This window comes from Corythoichthys intestinalis, chromosome 4, assembly GCF_030265065.1.
Source record: "Corythoichthys intestinalis isolate RoL2023-P3 chromosome 4, ASM3026506v1, whole genome shotgun sequence".
Lineage (NCBI taxonomy): Eukaryota > Metazoa > Chordata > Actinopteri > Syngnathiformes > Syngnathidae > Corythoichthys > Corythoichthys intestinalis.
The window spans coordinates 2,193,425-2,218,627 of record NC_080398.1 but is presented as its reverse complement, the minus strand read 5'-3'; the positions used below and the strand labels follow the sequence as shown (position 1 = coordinate 2,218,627).

Below are 25,203 nucleotides of genomic sequence, written 5' to 3'. Positions count from 1 at the left end.
CTTCTTTTAGTACTTATTTCTCAGTTTGTCTTTATGATTTTTTTAAAAAACATTTTTAGTTGTATTTTTTCCATTTAAATTCTACATTCAGTATTTTTGTATTTTAATTTTATGTACTTATGGATTCCTCCAACGTTTTATACACAGTGGGGCAAATAAGTATTTAGTCAACCACTAATTGTGCAAGTTCTCCCACTTGAAAATATTAGAGAGGCCTGTAACTGTCAACGTGGGTAAACCTCAACCATGAGAGACAGAATGTGGGAAAAAAAAAAAAAAAAAACAGAAAATCACATTGTTTGATTTTTAAAGAATTTATTTGCAAATCATGGTGGAAAATAAGTATTTGGTCAATACCAAAAGTTCATCTCAATACTTTGTTATGTACCCTTTGTTGGCAATAACGGAGGCCAAACGTTTTCTGTAACTCTTCACAAGCTTTTCACACACTGTTGCTGGTATTTTGGCCCATTCTTCCATGCAGATCTCCTCTAGAGCAGTGATGTTTTGGGGCTGTCGTTGGGCAACGCGGACTTTCAACTCCATCCACAGATTTTCTATGGGGTTGAGATCTGGAGACTGGCTAGGCCACTCCAGGACTTTGAAATGCTTCTTATGAAGCCACTCCTTTGTTGCCCTGGCTGTGTGTTTGGGATCATTGTCATGCTGAAAGACCCAGCCACGTCTCAAAATCTCTCGATGCATGGCCCCATTAATTCTTTCCTTTACACAGATCAGTCGTCCTGGTCCCTTTGCAGAAAAACAGCCCCAAAGCATGATGTTTCCACCTCCATGCTTCACATTGTGTATGGTGCAATTCAGTATTCTTTTTCCTCCAAACACGAGGACCTGTGTTTCTACCAAAAAGTTCTATTTTGTTTTCATCTGACCATAACACATTCTGCCAGTCCTCTTCTGGATCGTCCGAACGCTCTCTAGCGAACCGCAGACGGGCCTGGACGTGTACTTTCTTCAGCAGGGGGACACGTCTGGCAGTGCAGGATTTGAGTCCCTGGCGGCGCATTGTGTTACTGATAGTAGCCTTTGTTACTGTGGTCCCAGCTCTCTGTAGGTCATTTCCTAGGTCCCCCCGCGTGGTTCTGGGATTATTGCTCACCGTTCTTGTTATCATTTTGACGTCACAGGGTGAGGAGGGAGTTGAAAGTCTGTGTTGCCCAACGACAGCCCCCAAAAATCACTGCTCTAGAGGAGATCTGCATGGAGGAATGTGTGCAACTGTGTGAAAAACTTGTGAAGCGTTACAGAAAACGTTTGGCCTCTGTTATTGCCAACAAAGGGTACATAACAAAGTAATGAGATGAACTTTTGGTATTGACCAAATACTTATTTTCCACCATGATTTGCAAATAAATTCTTTAAAAATCAAACAATGTGATTTTCTGTGTTTTTTTTCCCACATTATGTCTCTCATGGTTGAGGTTTACCCATGTTGACAATTACAGGCCTCTCTAATATTTTCAAGTGGGAGAAGTTGCACAATTAGTGGTTGACTCAATACTTATTTGGCCCACTGTATATTGTCAAATGTAAATTCAGGCGTAAATGGGTTAAATTCCACTTGCAAGTACTGTATGTTTAAATGCTCAGATGAACATAATCACTCAACAAGTGCCTTGTTAAAACAGAATATAAGATAGAAATCAAGGATATTAAATGAATGCTCAAATGGCTTGAATCAAGTGCACCGCGTTGGTCCAGTCCTTTCAGTGTGGAGGGATCGTGTTCACGTGGGCGCTTTTGTGACCTGACGTTTAGGTTTACCGATCACCTCATGCCACCAATGGGATTTGTCCTTTGTTAAATACTCCGTCATGAATGTTTTCCGCTTCTCCGTTAGGAAAGGGCACTTCCGGCCCCCCGTTCTCCAGCGATCGCCCCCCCACCGACGACTTCCTGCTCCGAACGCTGTTCCTAGTGGGCTTACCCAGGACGCTCCTCAGCTGAGCCCAGAAGAAGGCCTGCTGGTTGGCCTGCTGAGGCCACTCCAGGTACGTTTTGGTGCTCAGCATCTTCTTCAGCTTGCAGTATTTGCTGGGCAATGAACCCGGGTCAATGGGCTCCTTGACCACCAGGATGACGTCGCTGAATGTCTTGCCCATGGCTCGCTGCTGAGCAAAGTACAGCTCGTAGTTGCACCATTCGCTGTTGACAAAGTGATGTGACAGCACGAATATCACCTGAAATGGGAAACAAGCAAAAATGGTCCAATTTAGAGTCCATTATAATGTTGTTTTGCTTTTCATTGAAGCAAATTAGGGATACAGTTTTAATTATTTAGTCATAGTTATCGTGAGCTTTGTTTCGCAAATCTTATCGTTAACGTGAGGTAACGAGGTATCGGGTCCGATCACGTCATTTTCAAAGTATCGGAATCAGCAAAAAAATATCGGACATGCCTTTTTTTAATATGTATTTTCTAATTGTATTTACTGTTACAGACAAAATATCTTACATTCATCCAGAGTCTTTAGTTTTGGCTTAAAGTAGGACTATCAAATTTATTGCGTAAACGGCGGTAATTAAAAAAAAAAAAAAAAGAATCACGTTGAAGCCTGGGACCGTGTGTATTTTTGTGTGGGATCAAGATTGAGCTTTTTGGCAACAAACACTCTAAGTGGGTCTGGCGTGCCACGAAAGATGCGCATGCTGAAAAGCACCTCATACCCACTGTGAAGTATGTGGGCCAGTGATGCTGTGGGGCTGTTTCGCTTCCAAAGGCCCTGGGAACCTTGTTAGGGTGCATGGCATCATGAATGCTTTGAAATACCAGGACATTTTAAATCAAAATCTGTTGCCCTCTGCCCGAAAGCTGAAGACTGGTCGTCACTGGGTCTTTCAGCAAGACAATGACCCTAAACATATGGCCAAATCTGCACCGAAATGGTTCACCAGACATAGAATCAAGCTCCTCCCATGGCCATCTCAGTCCCCAGACCTTGTTTTTTTGGCAAAGTGGGGTTGTAAAAAGTATTAACACCAGGGGTGCTAATAATTGTGACACACATTATTTGATGTCAAATCATTTTTTCTTTTTGTGGGATTTTTCCGCACTGAATGAATGCACTTGTATTGAAGGTTGGATTTTTCTCTTTTTTTCCAGTAAGGTCCAATATTATTTGAATAAAAAAAAAATAGTAGCTAAAAAACACATCTTTTTCAGGGGTGCCAATAATTATGGAGGGCACTGTATTATTGTTTTGTCAGTTTCATCAACTTAATAAACTAAATGTAATTTAATTAATGCTCATTCCTAGTCCAAATGTAATGGACGTCTAGCGCTGTCAATGGCAAATATATTATCAATATTATATGGGTTGGCCAACATAATGGCCCTTTAAAGGAAAGCTTGACTACAACGTGACCTGCTAGAAAGATGAGTTTGACACCTCATAGTTAAAAAGGTGGACGTGTGAAATACTGTTATGTCTCCTCGTGCGTGTGTCTCACACGGATTTAGTCTTTGTCCCACATTAGGTGAGTTGGGAACTGGTCACCCTAATATTAGCGCTAGTCTTTTCCTTAGTTTAAAACTTCATGCTGCTTACGAAGTGGAAGTAACGAGACTGCCCACAAGGTGGAAAAGTTGCTGTCCTAATGTAAAATTAGTAGTTTTGTCTGAAGACAGAAAGAGAAACCGTTTGACCAGCATGCCAGCTTCTCATTCCATATCTGTGAAGTCAGCACAGCTTGTGAAACTATCAGGACCTCAGTGTACTAAACTTTAGTGCACTTTTACCAAATCATGCTTGTTGGAAATATGGCAAATTCCTGTTGAGATACTTCTGGATGCCAAACTTTTAAGGCATTTTCAGACTGTCTATGCTAAAGAACCTAATTTATACCCTGGTCTTCTAAGTATCAACAACCATGGTTCTGTTTTTAGTGCAGCACGTCTTTCATCATCTCAAAAATGCCAGCGGGTACTGCTTTGAGGAAAGAAAAGGCCACTTCCTCTAAAAAAACTCACTGTTAGCAATTTGGAGACACACCAAGAACCTCAATTTAAAGTGGTACCTCGTGATACGAAAGAATCAGTACACGAAAAATTCATTTTTCGAAAACCGTTTTGCTTCATATTACGAAAAGTTGTTCATCGTACAAAAGGTAATATGTAATGCAATAATGCAATTACGTTTGACTTTAAATATAAACAAATAAAATACACAAGAATGTGCTACACAATGCTTGTGTATATGAAACAAAAGAGTATAATTTATAAGCAATGCTTATACAAGGCACAAACAGCGAGACATAACAGCAACCAATGGCTGAAGTTAGCTTGTCTTTTAGCACTCCATGTTTGCTATGAACTTGAGTAGTCATGTGATAACATATGTAGAATCATATGGACCCTAACAAACTTACACTTTAAGCGCTGCTAGGGTGCGACAAAGCATTACAAATAAAATTAGGCAGAGGACATGACTGCCATAAGATCCTGCTGTCCTACTGGTAAGAATCTTTCCCATCATGCTCAGTTCCAAAATGTTGCTCTCCTTTTGGCCTAATGTTGGTATCACTTTCACTTTCGGATGTCGCCTCACTCGAAAGGTAAGGTTTAGGTGCACGATAATTATTGGTCCAATAATAGGAATTATGACGTCATCCCGATAAATCCAATAACATTTACCGATAATATATACTGTTCTGGCTTTGCAGTTTACACAATAGTATGGGAAATCAGTTGACCATTTGCGGGGCATTGCTCCCACCTGCTGGTCAGAATAATTCAATGCACCTATTTTATGTTACAGTAGTTTGGTTCAATCACTTACACATTGCGGTGTCTAGCGGTAGCATTGACAGTCGTGAATGCTTTCTGTTACGTTTCCGCCTCGGAAATATATGTAAGTATTTTATGTTTACTATTACAAAAGGATTTGCAAAATATGTTTACTTCTGTGTTGAAGGGTCAAATGTACAGATCTTCATAAGTTATGTTATAGAAGCCAGCCAATGCTTTAGTAGCTCAAGCTAGTGTGCTATGATATACATATAATAGTTGTGTATATAGGTGTATTGTGCAGCTTGTTGTATATTGAGGATTGAATATGTGTATTTTTCTTTTGTACTTTCACAATATTAAGACGATTGTCTTCCCATAAAAGCAAGAAAAGACCAAGCCTTGTGGTTAATGGAAGTGCATTCATTCTTAACTGGCTGTCGGGCAGTGCAGAAGTGAAACGCACTGTTTTGTTCATGTCATTATGAAAAAATCTGATGAGCTCAAAGGCAAATCTATGTTGAATCCCCCACAATTTTTTTTAAACCTCCAGGTGTTCAAAAACTCAGGTTATACATTAAGAAAATTATATATTTATTATCGGTTATCGATATCGGTATCGGCTTTGAGTTATCGATATCGGTTTCAAAAAATGGATATCGTGCACCCCTAGTAAGGTTCCACAATTTTGTATTTTTTCTCTGCATTGTTTTCTATCATCTACGTTATTACAGGTATTAACGGTTACGATAAGTATATTGAATGAGTCAAATGTGTTTGGCTCTTGTTTAATTCAGGCTTTACTCTGATTTTAGAATTGAACGTGGTGTTTTACTGTAGCTCGGTACTAGTTAGGCGATTTACATGTAAAACCTCATTCATTATACGAAAAAATCAAGATAGCCACTCTGGAACAAATTAATATCGTATCGTAAGGCGCCACTGTACTGGCACAACAGTATTGATATACCTTGTGACTGTTCTCTATGTTCTCGATGATGTTGTCGATGATCCAGCGTCCCGGCATAAAATCCCTCTCGTGTATGCACAGTCGGTAAGGGTTCCGGTTGTTCTCTAGACACGGCAGGAGCTGATCCCTAACCCAGTCTGCATCCCAGTGGCTGTAGGAAATGAAGGCGTGATAGGCGAAGGGTCCGGCTTCTCCTGCAGCTCGCTCCTTGTGTGCTCTGTATTTGGCCCTGATAATCTGGTAAGTGGCCTTGGTATACCACGGTAGGTCGAAAATGTAGCAGAGGAGCATCAGGATGAGGATGACCACCGTGGTTGTCGCAACACTAATTAGAATGACCAATCTGACATCGCACGCCACCTTGCTCGGGAGGTACTTGGAGATGCCGGTGTTGAGAAAGGGCTCCGGGTGATAGCACTTGTAGTTCTCAGGCCAGTCTGTCAGGTTGATCCACCCTTTGGTCTTGGTGTCCTCAATGAAGGCGTGAAGCTCGCAAGTACAGTGGTATGGGTTGTTTCCAGCTCTCAAGTGTGAGAGTTTTGGCATGAGCTGGAAGGATTTCTTGCTGATGACACCAAAGGAATTGCCATCCAAAGAGAGCCTGAGCAGCGATGGACTCTCCCATTTGGACGGGATGAACTTGATTTTGTTATCGCTCAGCAGAAGATCCTTTAGGTTAAGGGCCTTCTCAAAGTATGCAATGTTGAGCTGGTCAAGGTTGCAGGAAGACAGGTCTAGGAATTGCACGCTGGTAGGCAGGCAAGCCAGGGCCTCTGCGGTGAACTGATTGTGGTCAGCAATGATCCTGGTGATGTTACCGTTCCAGATGCAGCCTCTGCTAGTATCGGCGGCTCCTAGTTTGTTGTGACTGATGTCCAGCACTTCCAGGCGGCTGAACCGTCTCGTTAGCGCTGATATGTCTCTCAAGTTGTCCAGCTCGTTGTTACTCAAGTTAAAGGTCTGAAGGTTGGGCATGGAGCTCCTGTAGTCGCAGCGCTGGTTGAAGATGTATTCGTCCTGGAGACGGTTGTCGGCAACATCCAGCATCTCCACGCCGGCCATTTCCACCCAAGCGTCGCAAGGAACCGAGTTGAAGTAAACGTTACGGATAGAGAGCTGCTTGATCTTGTTAAACCATGTGAATCGCCAGTCGAAACGCAGTATGTCAGGATTGCTTATGTACCTGGAACACATTTAGAACCGAACGGATACTTTTTTTTAAACAAAAACATCAAATGTACTACACACTTGAAGTGTTGAATCCATTCCATGATATAACTCCCAACAGTAATTTAGCTATTCATATATATTTTTTCCAAAAATTGTAACTAGGTACCAGTATTGCAACAACACTCCGACTTACCAGAGATCCAGGTTTTCCAGTTTTAGGTTTGTGATGCTGGATTCAGCACCTTTATCTGTGAATGTTGGAGATCGTGCAAAGTCAATGTACTGGAACCTGACCCTCTTGATGGGGGCGACTTGCAAGTTAGTCAGGGCCATTCTCAGGAGGTTCTCATTGAACTTGCCTCTATGGAAGATTAATTGGGAGGCAGTGATATCCCCTAAGCCCTGGAAGATGTCTTTATCCCCCTTATAGTACATGAATTCGAAGAGGTTGCGGAACTGGATGGCGCTGAATGTCTTGTTTGCAAGATCTTGCAGCATGTAAAGGAGAGCGCTGGGCCGCTGGTCGACTGCCATATCAAAGCCCATCTGATAAGTTTGGATAATCCGTAGACTTCCAGGTTCATAGTAACTTAAATTGGAGGAGCATTTGATAGCGAAACCTTGTAACTTGATGTTCTTTAGTGGGTGAAAGTCTTCCACCTTCAGACCCTCCACCAGTGGTCCTCCCATGGAGAGAACCTGAAGCTTGGACAGTTCAGAGAACCCTTGAGATAATGTGGCGCGTTTGTAAAGGTTGTTAGACATGTAAAGATACTTTAAGTTTAACAGAGATGTGAGCACAGAGGCAGGAATCTCATTCAGGGAGTTGTTGAAAATGTTGAGATGCTCTAGCAAGTTGTTTTTCCTGAAGGCGTCACTGTCGATGTGCGAAATGTTATTATACGACAGCTTAAGAACACGCAGGCGAGGGAACTGCTGAAAGTCCTCTGAACGGATCGCTTGGAGTTTATTGTAGGATAGGTCAATTTCCTCCAGCGTGGATGGAAAGAATCTCCATGGGACACTCTCCAGCTGCCTGCCCAGGCAGTTTGCTTTGCGTTCAGCGTTGGAGAAGGTACATGGTACCTCTACCGTCATGGCATGAGTTGACAGGAGGGTTGGACTTTGGGTTGGTGAGGTGCGCCCTCCATTGAAGACCACACTGAGGGTGACGAATGTCCACAGCATTGTGATTTACCTGTCGAGACAAAGAAGCCAAAATGATATAAGCTTGCAGCCACGTTGATAGGGTCTTCAAATTGATCTTCGGTGTCTGATACTCTGGTCTTGAGAAGTTAGCATTAGCTATCTGCTTGGGCTGTATTTTACATTTATTACCATTTCAGTTTTCCTGACATTTTGGAGCCAAGTGCTGCAGTTTAATTAGTTTATAGACAAGTTTCCAAGGTAATTCCACATGTCTGCTCACAACTTCCGTATTAGAATTTCTCCATCCAAAACAGCAGTGGAGCTGGAGTAACATTGCTTATCAAAACCCTTTAAAAAAGACAATTTAGAAATACGGAATCCATCTGTCAACATCACGACAGGGGAGGACAACATGTTCATGAAGGCAGATGTGGTACCAAGCTAGTGCCACCACACAGACCGGGTGTTTTTGTAGCCATGTTGCCGCTGTGTTATGGAAGGTTACAAGTTACAAGTTTTTGTTCGTTTTTTTAAAGGTGGAAAACACTGTTAGGCAAGGGAAAATAAGTTGATGTGCCTCACAACACTTACTGTACGTTGATGGACATATATTAAGACTACGTGCGTTCTACCCGGAGGCGGCCAAGAGGCTGGGGCTGGAGACGTAGGTCGCCTTGCGGCGGACCGTCAGCTCGATCCCGAGATCCAACTACGAGCGTTTTAACTGCAACAACTTTAAGATAGGCTATTGGAGCTGGAATTACCGAGGACAGTGGGAGAAAGCCCGTCTGGATGCCACCGAGGGTCTCCGTAATGTCGGGTGAAAGTTTGGTGAGGCTCCCTTAAGCTCTGCTGTCTAATGACACATTCCTTGTATGCTCAACCTTTGTTAATATAGTTCTAATAATTTTATAAATTGTGATTTATTGACCTGTTTTGCACATGCACCAATCGCTTTAAATAAAACAAGTAATGGTATCATGTTGTTCAAATGTTTTATTGCGATCAATATCTGCAATAAAAAGGGATGGCATACTATTTTTGTTTATATGTACATCAGAGGTTACGCTAGACATTTTCGTTGTCTGACTGACAGGGTCATAAAAATCCGGTCATAATCTATTTTTACCCGTCACTTAAATTTTTAAAATGATAATGATGACATATTCAATAGTATTTAGTTTTCATTCATTTTTAATTAATATTGTAACGCTTGCTTGGCGGCGAAAAATTAGACACGGAAGTCGTGGTATTTTTCTCCCTCTTTTTACTCTGCTTACCGCCAACAACACCAACAAAACAACAACTCCACCCCCAAAGAAAAAGAGGCAACTATATAGACCCCAAACACCAACGTCACACAATGATCTTAATTGTGGTTGTCAGCCCAAAATCTTCTAAATATATATTAAATGCATCTTACCAGATATAAAATGACTACTACATAGTCTGTGGTGATTGTTTGGTGCCCAGATTTCTTGTCGAATTACAGTAGTCCATCTCGCTCTCCTCTTTGGGTCTCTCAGAATATGGTAGAACTTCAAGTCTCTCCGTCTATCTTCTCTGTTACAGCAACCAACTGCCACACACGCCTTCACCATTTTGATTATTAATGTTAACGAGCAGAAAAACACGCCATAATAGGAGGAATTTACGGAGCGCTAATGCATTAACATGACGAGTAGACGGACAACATGGCGCGGGGGCGTGGCTGTGACGTCACGTGAGTAGGGTCTATACACAGGCGGCAATCTAGTCCACCAATTGGATGACGCGCTGGCACACCGGGTGCACCAATAAGAACCTCGCATTGATGTGTCAATCACGGTTCTGCCGCCAGACCCCGGTGACGCTACAATATTCTGACTGAATAGCCAACGACGTCGTGCATTAAGAGAGACAATAGCTAATTAATATGCTCAATCGCCACCCTGTGGTCTGGGGTGTGAATTGCAACCTGTCAAAATGACTGACGGACTTCAGTTTTTTCCGTCACCGTTTTAAAAAACCGGTCAACGACGGAAAATATTTGGTTAACGCGACCCCTGATGTACATACCTTGTAGTATTTCCATGTAACAACAAAATCCGTGTCAGCCCTTCTGCATTCGGCAAATGTAATATAATTTGTAATTTCACCTCATTTTGGTCACTCAAGTGGCCGGAGTATCAATCTATACCTCACGTCAACACAGGCTGACAGGTTGTTATAATTTTGTTCACGAATGATGAACGAAGTGATAAAAACAATCATACAATCTAATCTACGTCTCATCTACGTCGTGGTGGATCCATTTTTGGAGATTCCGTGGGTTCCTCTGGTTTGACTTTGCAGTTTTAACTTGGTCATCACATTGCTTACTTCAACCGCAATTCACGTTGTTCTTTCTAAACCGGAAGTTCGGAGCACACATTTTCCAAGATGGCGCCGCCCGTGTTTTCACTCAGGAAACTATAAGGAATCTATAAGAACCTGCTGCCAACACTTTTTGAGATGGTAAACACCCCTGTCATAGTCCCAGTGAAGACAAATGCTACATACAGTATGTACTCTTTGTCATTTTCCAGTTTTAGGCTTTTGGTTGTCTGTCTCTTTAAAAAAAAAAAAATCCATGTTGGTTTGTTCACCACACTAAACTCTTTCAGTGCCACTGACGAAGATAGACATCTAATCGTGTCGCTCTTTTCATCCTTTTGCTATGAATTTAAATTAGTGAGGTCCAATTCATTCAAACTCGAAAGGCTATCTAAAAATGGACATTTGTTCATTCAGTGCCGGCCTTCCCAGTTCCAACAGATTGGACATCAAACGAATCGGACATCGGATTTGACATCTATTGCTGTCGGTGGCAGCCAATGAGTTCACATCTCCTGCTTTATTCTAGTACATAAGCCCCCTCCAGTGGGGCACTGGGTTAACTTTTTAGGGGGCTTAACTAATTACATTTTGTCATTTAATATTCGGGACCCCAAAATTCTTTACAAGCCTTGCGGCCATCAATAAATTTTATTTCCAAAACCATGGCGGGCTTCTCTAGTTTTCTGAGAGAAACCCTGAGTATAATACAGGTGCCAGCAAAAATTAATCCTACTTTAAAGAAATTTTGAGGGTCCCAAAAAGACCATTCATTCGTTGGAAGAACAATAACAAACAACGATTCCAAGAAGCCCTGCGCTGGATGATAAAGACTAATGATAAGACCTGGAAATGAAAGCTGAGGAAGTTTGGGTCCATTGTGCCTCGTTTGATGATACTCGAGTCGGAATTTTAAAGCTATAAAATTTAATTGTTTTGATTTGTGGAGGTGCTGACAACTCAGCGCATCGGATATGGATATTCTTGGGAATTGATTGATAATCGAGTAGAATAGAATATAAACAGATTTACTCTGATGCTATAATGCTCGTGTTTTAGTGCCATCGACAGTGCTAGACGTCTGATTCATTTTGACTGGGCGGTGGGAATGAACAAATGTTATCCCAATCATTAGCATCCAATGACTTAAAGCCAACACGAGGTAACTTTTCAACCTTTATAAAATATTTTCATAACATTTGTGATAAGTTGACTGACAACTAGTTGCATGACACCTCATTTATATCTTGAGGGGGTCTGTATTGCTTTCACCAGCACTAATTAACTTTGAAGAGGGTGGCAGGAACCCTGCTACACAAAAAAACTACAAATTTCCTGACTGCTTTACAGCATATGTCACTTCCCCCTTTCCCCATTTGTTATAAAGACGGAAGTCGATGCGAACGCTTTCGTGTCAATTCTGTAAAGATGGCAGAGCAACAAAAGAGACAAAAAGTTTTATCCAAGGAGGAAAAAAATGAGAGGGTACCAGGATAAAAGGATAGTCAAGAATCAACTAGAGCTGAAACGAGTACTCGAGCAACTCGAGTAACTCGAGTTTAAAAACTGATCCGAGTAATTTTATTCACCTCGAGTAATCGTTTATTTTGACAGCTCTAAGCATCACGTTTTGCTCCGACTACTTTTAATGCAGGACAACGCGCTGTCACGTGCGGAGAGGAAGAAGGGGAAAAAAAAAACTTACTGCAGCTGACAGCCGCCACAAACGACGCCGACGTTGCTAAATACTAGCCCGCACGATGCTACGTTGGTAAAAGGTAGCGTCTGATGCGTCTCATAGAGATCACATGTATGTTTGAACTAGATGCGAAATGACAGACTCGGCCGTGTCTGGCAGCGTTAGTAAACAGCCGCCATCTTAAAGCAGTAGAGCGCTAAGCGCTAATAAAGAGCGCTAAGCGCTAATAAATAAGATGAACGTTACTGTCGCTACTAGCTCACGTAACGTTAGCCCTGCGGAGTGCTAGGTTTCAATTAATTATGACCACTGTCGATGCGTGGCTAACGTGTCTTACATACAGGCTTTAACATAACATAGCATTGTGGAGTGATGAGGGTGTAAAATAAAAACTTAATCATCCTAACTATCAATTTTAGCTCAGTAGTCATTGCTGGATAAAACACCAAGTAGCACTGGTCCCTAATGTGCTCCAATACAGCCTGTGTCATACATTTATTTTGAACACTGCAAAAACTCAAAATCCTATCAGGACTTACAGTTTAGACTAACTTAAAACTAGAACTTAAATCTGGCTTGACACAAAGAGAAATTCAATCAAAACACGTGGGAAAAAATTTTAGGTGATGTGTGTTATCAAGCGTAACGGCATTTTTAGGTAAGATATATATATATATGTATATATATATATATATATATTTTTTTTTTTTTTTTAAAATAAGATCTAAAAGTTTTTGGAGTGAAAGCAGTGAATTAGTCTTTTTTTTTATTCTAGTTACATCTGAGATGCAATTGTTGGCTGTTTTCAACAATATACATCGAAAATAAAGACATTGACTGAAAATGGTTCAAGATTAGATGAAATGTCTTGTTTTCTCATGTATATTTATAATTGCTCTGGACCTAAAAATATATTTGTTTTATCCGATTACTCGATTAATCGATAGAATTTTCAGTCGATTACTCGATTACTAAAATATTCGATAGCTGCAGCCCTAGAATCAACATTAGCCCGGCTTTCACTCGCTGACGTGAATCCCCCCACCCCCAACCGAACTCATCAGCGCTGACAAGTTCAGGTGGGGTGGAGGCGGGGTTGCCACACGGTTGCTATCCGTCATATGCTACTGTTTAGCTAGTAGAGGTGGGAATCTTGGGTCACCTTACGATTTGATTACCATTACGATTAAGAGGTTACGATTTGATTAATGATGCACCCCCCCCCACCCAGCTATTAGCTGCTTTTAACGTTTCGTACATTAGTTACAAAAATTGTACAAAAAAATCCTCTCAGGCTTATATAAACCACTATTTCAGGATCAAGTTAACAGTTCTAAACATTAAATATAATACTTAAGTCCTCATTTGATATGGACCGCTTGGATGTGTGTGGAAGTGATTTTGAATCCCGCGCCATGAAAATGAGTGACTTCCGACTTCGGTCTTGCATTGAGGAGGAGGGCGCTGTGACGTGTACGGGAGAAGGCGTTCTCTTCACTAAACAGCCGTACTGTTGTTTATGAGGACTAAGGATTCAGCTGATTTTGCGGATTAATACGTTTATTTTTCGCATCACGCCAGCCAAACGGCTGCAGAAAAATCTTGCTTTATGAGGGAGAAGCGTGTGCGCCTTCTTGGAGTTTCAAAAGGTTCCCATTCACCGTGGATATTGGCCAAGCCCTACTACTGTGGGACCATTGGACTTACGAGGAAGTGAGTCAACATCTTGTTTTGTATTATGTCAAATATTAATACAGCGATTCCAAAGTAAACACTCCAAACTTTCTTTAAATAAAGGACTACTTACGTTTGATCATTGATAGGCATGTTTCCGCTTCGAAGACTTTGAAACATCCCTCGGTTCGGGTTAGCATGTCGGCTAGTTGTCACGCCTCTTGGTTCGTTTACATTGTCCGAAGCAGGGGAAGGGAAATGACATATGTCCGATTTAGGTGTCATAAAATATCGTTCGGGAGGTGCGACAGTAAAGGTGAAGTCGACAGTTTTGACCATTATGGAGTAATTTTGCCATGTCGTCCTGAATAAGTGCATTTTTATTATTTTATATTCCATTTAGCACAAGACTTATTTGTCATGTTCATGCCATGTATTTAGCAATTGGTGAAAATACTTGGATAAAAAGAATATCCTGTAAAAATATCGAAGTAAAGAGACAGAAACACTGACATTTTGCAGCTCTCTTCGTCGCGTTTTCCTCGTTGTGAATAGTTCCCCCTCGACGGGCTGACTGGTCCTTCTCAAGCCATTTATTTAGCTATTGGGGAAAAATACTTGGATAAAAAGAATATCTTGTAAAAATATTGGAGTAGAGAGACTGAAACAATGACATTTTGCGGCTCTCTTCGTCGCGTTTTCCTCATTCTGAATAATTCCCCCTCAATGGGCTGAATAGTAAAACCGACAAGCCCATTCTCCTGCTGACGTCATCCACCTGTTGGGGACGCTAGAGCCCTATAATGGTAGGCGTGGCTAACCAGCAGATTAAAAGACTAATTTCTCGTCATCTGCGCTTTGCTAAATTGGTGTATATAGTCGAATCGTCTCAAAGTATGATTCTAATTCACATAATAATGCTATTTATGACTTTTTTTCTCCTGTCCAATGCTCTTTAAGTCCCCATTTTGTATCAACAGCTTTAAGCTACATTCTTATAATTTTGTGACTCAACCATTAAAGTTGTTAAAATCGCTCCCGTTATTCCATAATTTCCCTTCAGGCACCTCTGTTAGCCACAACTAAACTCATTACCTCATTAACTCATTACAATGTGTCCTTCTCACAGCCGCTGGAAACAGAAATGTCGTTTAATCCATCTACAGGCTTCCGGGAGATCATGATTTTACGACAGTGTGCAGGTGTGTGCTGATCCTCATGAGAAACTCAGTCATCCTTAAGGCAAAACACTACCGCTTTTGTCTACCGGCGTTGCTAAAATCGACCAAAACTGAAAAGTTACCTAGTCTTGCTTTAAGAGAGACACATTGCAATGAAATAAAATATATTTTTAAAAATTGTAATTTTGATGAAAAAAAAGTAAAAACATTGAAAGTGCAAGGAAGTGACCTGGAAATGCCTCAAAATCAAAAGGAAGTAACCCGATATGAAAAAGTAGTCATCCAAAAATGCCCCAAAATCAACAGCGAGTGCCCGCAAAAATGCCTCAAACAGGAAATGATCCAAAAATGCCCCAAAACCGACAGAAGATGACTTTATATTAAAATAAAGAGACCACGAAATGCCCCATAAACGACAGGAAGTGACCCAAAAATCAACAGGAAATGATCCGTAAATGCCCTCAAACCAAAAGGAAGTGGCCAGCGAGAGTTTACCATCCATCAGAGCAAAGCATTTTCTAGTTTTATTATATTACTGTTACACTTTGCACTAACATAGTCTTAACTAAATTTTATTTCCACCCTGAGCATTTTCATTCTGCCCCATTAAATGAACAACTAATTATCTTTGTCTATCTTCGCTATACTAGCACTTTGTTTGGTGTTTTTGTTTATGAGAAGACTCTTTTAAAATTATATTTCCTAAATGTTTGTTCATCCCACACTAAAGATGAGTCACTGTGCATTGTCCTTTGGGCTTTGCATCATTTCATTCCATTTTTTTCCCCTTTTTGTTTTCTTCATTTCATTTACTTTTTAGTCATATTTCTCCACTGTTTTAACCTGCATTCCCCAGTCACCAGCAATGTATATTCCGATACACATGCACAATATCAGTAACAAAGCAATTTTTCCCCATTTTTACACTGTAACTTTACCTAAAACTAACTCAATCTTATTTTTGTTTTAAACGTATTCATATTAGATATGAAACGATGACCCGAGTAATTCGATATTAAAAATCGATTGAGGAATTTTCTATGTATCGAGAAATCGTATAATTTCTAAGCATGATGTTTTCCCCGGACCACTTTTAATGCGGCACAACGTGCTGATGTCCCGTACGTACACCAGGCACCAAGAAAAAGCAGAAAATGTCAAAAGTTTGGGAGCATTTTAAGCTAGACACCGAGGCGAACACTGTTTTATTCACTGTAAAGGCCTATTTATGCTTCTGCGTTCCAGTGACGGCGGAACGTTGGCGTAGACCCTACGCCGTCTTGGCGCATTCCAAGTTCTGCTTCAAGGGAACGCTTTGCTCTGTTATGGCGTACCGCAAGCAACACGTCACTTCCGTTGATTAATATTCATGACATTAGCTACTGTTGCTAAGTAGGGACAAGTCACCGGTTGTCCCTAATAGGAAACGAATGGAAATCATGTACGAAGGAGATGTTTACAGAGCTAAACCTACCAATTCTCTCCGAAAATGATGTGCCTGGTGCCAAATTCACTGGCAAAGATGTGGAAGAATATAAAAATGTTCAGTTAAAGAGATGGCTTGAGTGTCGAAGGCTGAAAAAGACGAAAAAAACGAGCCGACCTAAGCATAGCCTTAGCTTTTTTATCGACGCGACTGACATTGACATTTTCCTGTTTCAACAAGCCATCCTTTACCATCAGCCCTGTCTTTCTTATGTATCCTCTGGTTGTCCTACGTCTCTTCGTTCTTGAGGGGTAATTTAGTTTGCTTTGTGTAGCGATCGCAAATGCTACTCAGTTACAGCCAACGAACACATTTAATTTTTTCATTGATAACAATTCTTAATTCTATAATTTATTTACACTTCCCCCTTACTAAAATTGTTTTTTTTTTTAGATAAATATAACAAACGGTAACAGTAACAGTCAGATACCATTGTAATTCTTTTCAGGTCATTCATTGTCAGACAGAAGCAACGTTACGCTAAAGAATAAGTTAAAAATATAAAAATGGCTTACCTCTTTGTCCTCTGAAAGACCCAACAAAATGTTTACTGCATATGAAATATGAATGGATTCACCGAGCTGGTGTTAAAGTCCGCGCAAGTTGATTCGGTCTTCACATTTTTTCCTCCCGAGTTTTTGGTTTCCGGAAACATATGAAGAAAACATCCTTCATGTGTCGTAATGTCTAGAGTCGTTTCTACAAGTTCCAAAAAAGCAATGCGTGATCGGCATGTTCGTTTTTGAAAGATTACCGGGGAAAAGTGGCACAAATTAGGTTGTTTCTATGCGAGGGCGAGTCGATAATGTCCCATTTCGGCTTTACTTCCGCTTTACGATGCGACGTCACGGTCTAAAAATAGCATGCGTGCGCTACGCCATTCACCGCCATGCCACTAGAGGGGTGTGGTTTTGTCTTTGAACGATTTTGGGGGACTCTTGTCGAATTCCTTTAGTTTTCCTCCAGTCAATGACAGCAATGGCAATGTGTGTATTTGCTTCTGCAGCTAATCAATTTTGAACAACAAATGTTTTTAATTAAATCTTGAAGTGTAGGCGACACAAAAGAGTTTTGCAAATGTCTGAAAATATAGGTGTTTTTGTGCAGAAGAGGAAATGACTTTCTGAGCGGACCAATCACAGTCCTTCGACGTTCACTCACGTTGACGTGACGCGTGGGCAGGATTCTTCGGAGGTGTACGTCAGGCTGCAGTGTAGGGTCGTAAATTGAGTCTGTGTTAACGGCGTAGGTCCGCATAAATCAGCCTTAAGACAGCGCTTGCATACCATTACGGCACGTCTGCAATGCTGCAGCTCCACCGAAGGCACCCGATTTACTCCGAGAACGGATGAGCGATACTCAGGACTAGACATGTGCCGATAACCGATTTGAAGGTATACCGTGGTAAACATCAGTTTCAAAACTGCAAAAAAATCAGTCATACCATACCATATTAGCTAATTTTATGTCCCAAAAATGCATGGAGAAATATTTCGTTTGCAGCTGTAAGGCTCAACTGTCCCCCACCGGTTGTTGCTCAGTGTCGGTGAGTCAGCTGTGCTACACGATGGCTGGAGGAGGTGAATCTCCTGAACTTTTTCCCCCATCAAAGAAATGAAATCGCTGGTATGGGAATACTTCGGCTACGGAAAAGTTATGGATGGCCGCGGCTTAGAGAAGGAGGGCCAACTGACATGTAAAACATGTTTGTGGAGGGTGGCTACCAAGGAAGCAATACTTCCAATATGATTTCGCATTCGTACAAGATTAAAGGTTGGTACATACTGTCATGTACGTTTCCCACCAGCTACGATAATATAATAAATAAAAGCCCTGTTCAATGGAAGTTTAAACATTTTTTTTTTAAAATCCAGCTAGCTCAAAGTAACACATTTTAGAGCTGTAATTGCAATACCGTGATACCATTAAACCGTGATATTTTTGCTTAAGGTTATCATCAGTGTTGTTAATAACGGCGTTACAATATAACGGCGTTACTAACGGCGTTATTTTTTTCAGTAATGAGTAATCTAATTAATTACTTTTCTCATCTTGGCAACGCCGTTACCGTTACTGAGGCGGGAAAGGCGTGCGTTACTATGCGTTACTAAGTTGGTTGAATAAAAAAAAGTCTGAGAGAAACGGACTCACGGGGACGAGAGCAGAGCAGGAATGGGGAAGACGCCGTTGCAACCGCGATGCTAGGTGGCTCCAATAATACCTGACTGCAGCCATAGCCGACAAACTACACCCACATGACACGGTAGATATCATATTATAGAACTAGATGCAAATGACAGACACTGCTGCATCGCCAACATGTTTTAAGGACTACATGCGTTTGTAAACAGCCGCCATCTTAAAGCAGTAGACCTCTCAGGAAGGCCCTGATGTAGAGATCCTTCCTAGCGAACCTAAGTAATTTTTTTTTATCTAAAATGCTCCTAAATCGGCAAAATCTTAACTTAAATCTATCTTTAAATGATGAAACAGTTTTAAAACTTACACATGTTTAAAGTAGACAGAAGGGAACTAATGCAATAACGGGAGAAATTTTAACAACTTTAACGATTGATTCACAACTTTAAATGACTTCCACACATAGTAAAGGTTACTAGCTAGTTATCGCAATACCCTTGTGTCTAGTTAAGTGGAGGGTAAAGAATTGGGCTAGGGCCAATTGTCCCCCAAACCCTTTAAGCTTCACATTGTGTGACCTGTGTTTTTTTTTTTTTTTTTTTGAGAAAAAAATATTTATATCACTAGTTACTTTGCCAAGTAACTAATTACTCTTACATTCAGGTAACTGAGTTACTAACGCAATTACTTTTTGGGAGAAGTAATTTGTAACTGTAATTAATTACTTTTTAAAAGTAAAATTAACAACACTGCATGGCACTAAATGCGTTAGTAGACAGCCGCCATCTTAAAGCAGTAGACTTTTTAGGACGGCTCTGTTGTAGAGAACCTTCCTAGCGAACCTAAGTAACTTTTTATCTAAAATATTTCTAAATCGGCAAAATCTTGACTTGAATCTATCTTTAAATGATGAAACAGTTTTAAAACTTTCATATGTCGAAAGTAGAGAGAAGGGAACAAATGCAATAATGGGAGCAATTTTAACAACTTTTAACAGTTGATTCAGGGTAAAGGGTAAATTAGGGTAAAGAATTGGGCTCGGGCCAATTGTACCAAAAACCTTCACAAAAAACTTCACATAGTGTGGCCAATGTTTTTTTTTTTTTTTTGAGGGAAAAAAAAAAAGTAATTATCACCAATTACTTTGCCAAGTAACTAATTACTCTTACATTCAGGTAACTGAGTTATTAACGCAATTACTTTTTGGGAGAAGTAATTTGTAACTATAATTAATTACTTTTTTTCAGTAAGATTAACAACACTGGTTATCATCCCGTCAGAATCTCATACCGGCACATGCCTGCTCAGGACAAGGTCAAATTAAGTTAACGTAGCGCTAATAATTAAAATTAACGTTACTCTAGCTTGCTAACGTAACATTAGCTCTGCGGAAGTCTATGTTTCTATTAATTATGACTACTGTTGATGTGTGGCTAACGCATCTTTCATACAGGCTTTATCTGTAAAAAGACAGCACTGTAGAGTGATGAGGGTTTAAAATGAAAACATAATATAGCTAACTATCAATTTTAGTCGCACTGGTGCCTAATTTGCTCCAGGTATCATACATATATTTTGAACACTGCAAAAACTTAAAATATTATCAGGACTTACAATTTAGACTAACTTAAAATTTAACTATAATTTAAAATTAGCTTGACACAAATGGAAATTCAATTGAAGCACGTGGGAAAACACCTAACTTTTAAGTAATGTGTGTTATCAAGCATTATGACATTTCAAGTTGGAAACAAGATTTTTTTTTTTTTTTTGTATTGACAAAAATTTTCAACAATGTACATTCAAAGTAAAGATAGTCTAAAAACGGTTCAATATTTGTTGAAATGTCTTTTTTCTCATGTATATTTATAATTGCTCCTTACCTAAAAAAAAATGTTTCATCCGATTACTCGATTAATCAATGGAATTTTCAGTCGAATACTCAATTACTAAAATATTTGATAGCTGTTGCCGTAATTCATACCGTAAGTAATTAAAAAATACAGGACAAAGGTATTCCATTGAACACATACCTTCAAGCGGTAGTTCCCTGCTGCAGACTGTAAATGGACTCTATCAAAACATTTCCTCATGCTTTGTTATAGTGCTTGGCTCACGTGCAAGGAAGTTTTACAACTTCCCTCCACGTGGGTGTGTGTTTATGTGCGCTTCAGTGCTGATATATGAATTTAATGTTCCAAGTCCTATTGATTTTTGTTGCCGGTTCGATGTTGAGAGGAAAAGCCTGACATGAAAAATAGCTTATTTGTTTGTTTCTGACAGCATTAAAGATGGATGTCGCTGTACCTAAATATTACCTGGTTGGAAATGTAGTTGATGTTCTTTCGGGCAGCCACAAAATAATAATTTTGATAGATGATTAGTCATAGAGTATTTTTGCTCATCAATAAATCACGTTATTAAGAGGTAAATAACTCAGGGATTTACATTTAATTGCGCAAAGAAAATTAGAGATCTACCGATATGAGTTTTTCAGGATCGATACCAATAAAGGTTATTAGTATTTAGAGGGGCTAATATCCCATTTTTGGAGCTGATATTCATTTGAAGTAAAAGTTTAAAAATTGGCATTAAAAAATGGAATGATGCAAAAATGAAATTCCTAAAGCATGTTTATTGAATCACACAAATAAAAAATAATAGCTTAAGAAGTGCCTGAATTTCCTATACCCAGAAACATCTCTTATAAAGTTAAATAAAGGTTAAATAAATAGCCGTCCGGGAAAAAAAGTCTTTAACGTGTTACTGTCCCACCATGCCGCCTTCATAATGCCGCGCGCACACACACAATGAGTTGCCACAGCACACTAGTGTTTAACAAGCTAAATGATGATTGACACATTCGGCGTCCTTGAAGGCAGTGCTAACAAGCTTCTCTGGCAAGATCAAAACTTCAACGCCTGTCAATCATTGTTAACTTTAACAAGCAAAAGTCACAGTGCACTGCTGACCAAGAGAAGCAGCAGAAGGGAGAGTGAGGCTGTACGAGCCATGAAGCAGAAAAACAGAAATCTTTATTTTTTAAATTAAAAACCCGATTCCGATCCTCTGAAAAATGGCGGGATCCCTAGTCCTTTTCCGTAGTTTTAAATGGACTTTTTCATAACGGCCGGTCGGATTTTAAAAAACGGCTGATAACGATATACGTCAAATTTCCTAGTAACATAAGTATTAAGTAACAATCTTTTAATAGTGTACAGCATATTACAGTTTATATTATGTACTGTATTTATTAGAAATCCACCGATATGGGATTTTCAAATGCTGATACCAATATCTTGAAAATTTTCCGGCCGATTGCTGATATTTGAGGCCGATATACTTTTTTTTTTCTAAAGCACATAGTTTATAAAGGATTTTTTAAAATTGCTGCAACAGCTTCAAATTCACAGTGATGACCTGTGACTTAAAGGAACAATTTGGTCTAGTGCTACCAAACCAACGAACGCAGCACTTGGTTGCATGCCAAGCTAAAGCTAATGCTAACGCGATTGCTACATAATGCTAATAGTTACATTTAGAGTGCAAGGATCAATCAGTAAACACCTTAAAAGGCTGAAGCAACATTGTATATTCTCTCATGCAAGATAAAAAACATCTTACAATATTTACAAAACAGACAAGCCTGAAGCTTCATGTAACAGCCTGCCTTCAAGCTGCTGCTATATAGTAATATAAAATATAATCTAATAAAATGTATTAGTATAATATTATGATGAAATAAAGTTTATCATTTCTAATCAAAAGCAGATGTTTTCAGTTATTTTGATTAATTAGAAATCGGAGAATATATATATATATATATATATATATATATATATATATATATTTTTTTTTTGTAAAAATTGTAATTGTAAAATTGTAAGTTCACCCCAAAAATAAAAAATAGAATATTAAGTGTTTTTCCTTTTTGTCGTCCTTTATTTATTTTAAATTAAATTGAGTAAAGAATATTGATTGTTCCTTTAGTGTTTCATTTTGCGTACCGTATTTTTTTTTTTTTTAACTTGTACCTGAGAATAAGTCGCACCAGCCGATAAATGTATGATGAGGTGGAAGAAAAACATGTAAGTCGCACCGGAGCATATTTCGCATATTTAGGGGGAAAATTTCAAACCAAAAAAAAATCCAACACCTATAACAGACACGTTATCTTAACCCTTAGATGCACAAGTTACTGGACCCTACACTCTTCCATAAGTGGGTCAAAAATGACCCATATTAGAACCAAAGTGTTTTTATGCCATTTTGGTGAAGAATAATCACTTGTATATTAATTAGTATGATATTTAGGGCCACACAAGAATGATTTGATGCTTGAAATATCTTTATGATTCAATTAACATTTAAAAAAAAAAAAAAACAGCAATAGACTTCATCCTTCCTTGTATTTTATCATCAATGATAAAGAGCTCCCATGCATCTTTTTGGTGAGCCAGCGGTGCTAAGCCCTTGTGGAGGCACTGACCGATTTCTGAGAATATTGTGGCTCTGTATTCTGCCCTGGTTGGGTGGTAATTCTCTTTAGTAAGAGCCCTACCAACTCATTCTGTTGGCCATGATTTGGACACTTTCTTCTTCAGAGGACACATAAGTGGAATCTTATAAGTCAGATTGATCCTGTTCAGTTGGATTTCCAAGTGGACAACTGCCACTGCCACCTGGACAATAGTCTGGGTCCTCATCATCAGACATTTCGGACACTTGAGTCCAACCCCGTCACTGCCTCTCCATCATCCAACATCTGTAGGACCATTTTAGCTGTAAATCTAGCACAAATCCGATGTTTTCGTGTTTTTCCGACTCGACTGAACAGGAAAAGTCGCATAAAAGTGGACCATTTTCAAATTCGATCAAGGTCACTTTCGTATGTGTTTAAAATCCCATCCAGGCCACATTTTTCCAGAATGTGGCTGCAGTCCGAACTGTCAAGTACCCCAAATTGGAATTAATGCAGCAATTAACATCAGCAAAGAGCGAGAGCGACAGGATGCTACGGTAGCGGTGCAGCTGTGCATTAGCGTTAGCGCCTAGCTTGAACGCGGCTTTTGGGGAAGGAGCGGGCTTGACAAGAGTCATAAAAAAATAAAATGGGTTGAGAATAAGCCTGACAATGCTCGGTTTTCTCTCTGCTCCAGTGCTCCTGCACATGCGGGCCAGTTTGCTGAGCGCATCTCGGACAGCGAATTAGAGCGCATGTGTGATACTTGAACTGGCTCAATGGACAAAGGCAGTCTGAACGGTTACGCCCAAAAAAACAGATATGACAAAAAATGAAATTGTGCATTAGGACCAGCAGTATGAACCTAGCCTCAGTTAGCTAGCTAGTTATGAAGTAGGTTAATTTGTTGATAAATAATAATAAAGAGTCATGAAAGACACACACACAAAATACTATATGGACATAATACTTACAGTACACGTATCAGCTCTTGCTGTGTAAAATAATCTTCTTAAGGGATGTCACTTTTTACATACCTAGTCTGTGTGGTCCACGGTAAATTTATGCCTGACAGCCAAAGTTGATAAGAATGAAAGATTTCCATTGGATTCCATAGAAAACGCATGTGGGTCATTTTTGACCCACTTGTGGAAGCTTAGGGTAGTAATACAAAAATGACAATTTCTTCAAATGTATAAAAAGTTCATCAAAAATTTGAATGGCATGATATCAAAAACACGTTTCTTGGGGAATACCTGGAATATGAATTGATAACAATTTTTCATTCCGAAGATATCTCAAGAAAAAAACCTCACCGGGTCATTTTTGACCCACTTATGCATCTAAGGCTTAAAAGGCAATTTAAAATAAGAATCGAAAAACCACACACTGAATAAGTGTAGGGTATGCTAACGTTACAATTTCTTTTCGGTGTTTTGAGTACAAGTCAAACCCCCAAACTATGGAGGGAAAAAAAAAACTGACTTTTTGTTCGAAAAAAAAGTTATATATAAAGAGGCATATATGAATAGAAAAAATGCGAATAAGAATTTTTACTAATAAAAGGCTGGAAAGAGATGATTTGGATTTTTAGTTCAACAATGTCTCTCAACGATTCATCGACCGTCCAATAAATGGCAGCGAATGAGTTAAATGGCTTGGTTTATACTATTTTTACATCACCAAATGCTTTGGCGATCATCCACAAAACGCCCACCGTCAGTATGTGGAGTCTGTTTCAGCTAACACTCAATACAATACTATTTAAACCAGTTTAAAAAAAAAAAAATAGAATCATCATGCTGAGGGTGTCGAAGAGAGTAATTTGATAGACATCTCAGACAGTCGCTGTTGGATTAGATTTTATATGTATTTTCCCTTTTGATTTTGAACCACCGTGAGTTGCCATGGTTACATTCCTCATGTGTACACAGCCGGTCGACTCTTGAATAGCCAATTTCTTTCCAACCGCTTTCCAATTTAAAAAATGGCATGTTTTGGACGCCTTATTAGTTTGCCAGTTTCCACGCATTGAACTACTTGACCTGCAAATGTTTTCAACGAAATCTGTGGGTTTTGACAGGGTATTTCTGAAGGGTGAAACAGTTTCCTGTGTGGGCAAGAATCTGTATTGTGTGAATGTGTGTCCTTGGGCTGGTTTACTATTAACTGGT

General features: G+C 39.6%; 1 protein-coding gene across 1 annotated transcript in view; it reads right to left on the bottom strand.

The window, feature by feature from the left end:
* Positions 1–25,203, bottom strand: part of LOC130914675 (toll-like receptor 2 type-1) — a 47,254-nt gene that overhangs the window by 7,674 nt on the left and 14,377 nt on the right. The window contains exons 2-4 of the mRNA XM_057834096.1: positions 7,078–8,082; positions 5,715–6,897; positions 1,800–2,198 (exon numbers count right to left, since the gene is read on the bottom strand). Of these exons, the coding sequence (XP_057690079.1) occupies positions 1,800–2,198; positions 5,715–6,897; positions 7,078–8,072 (2,577 nt within the window). The 5' untranslated portion in view covers positions 8,073–8,082. The remainder of the gene's footprint in view (positions 1–1,799; positions 2,199–5,714; positions 6,898–7,077; positions 8,083–25,203) is intronic.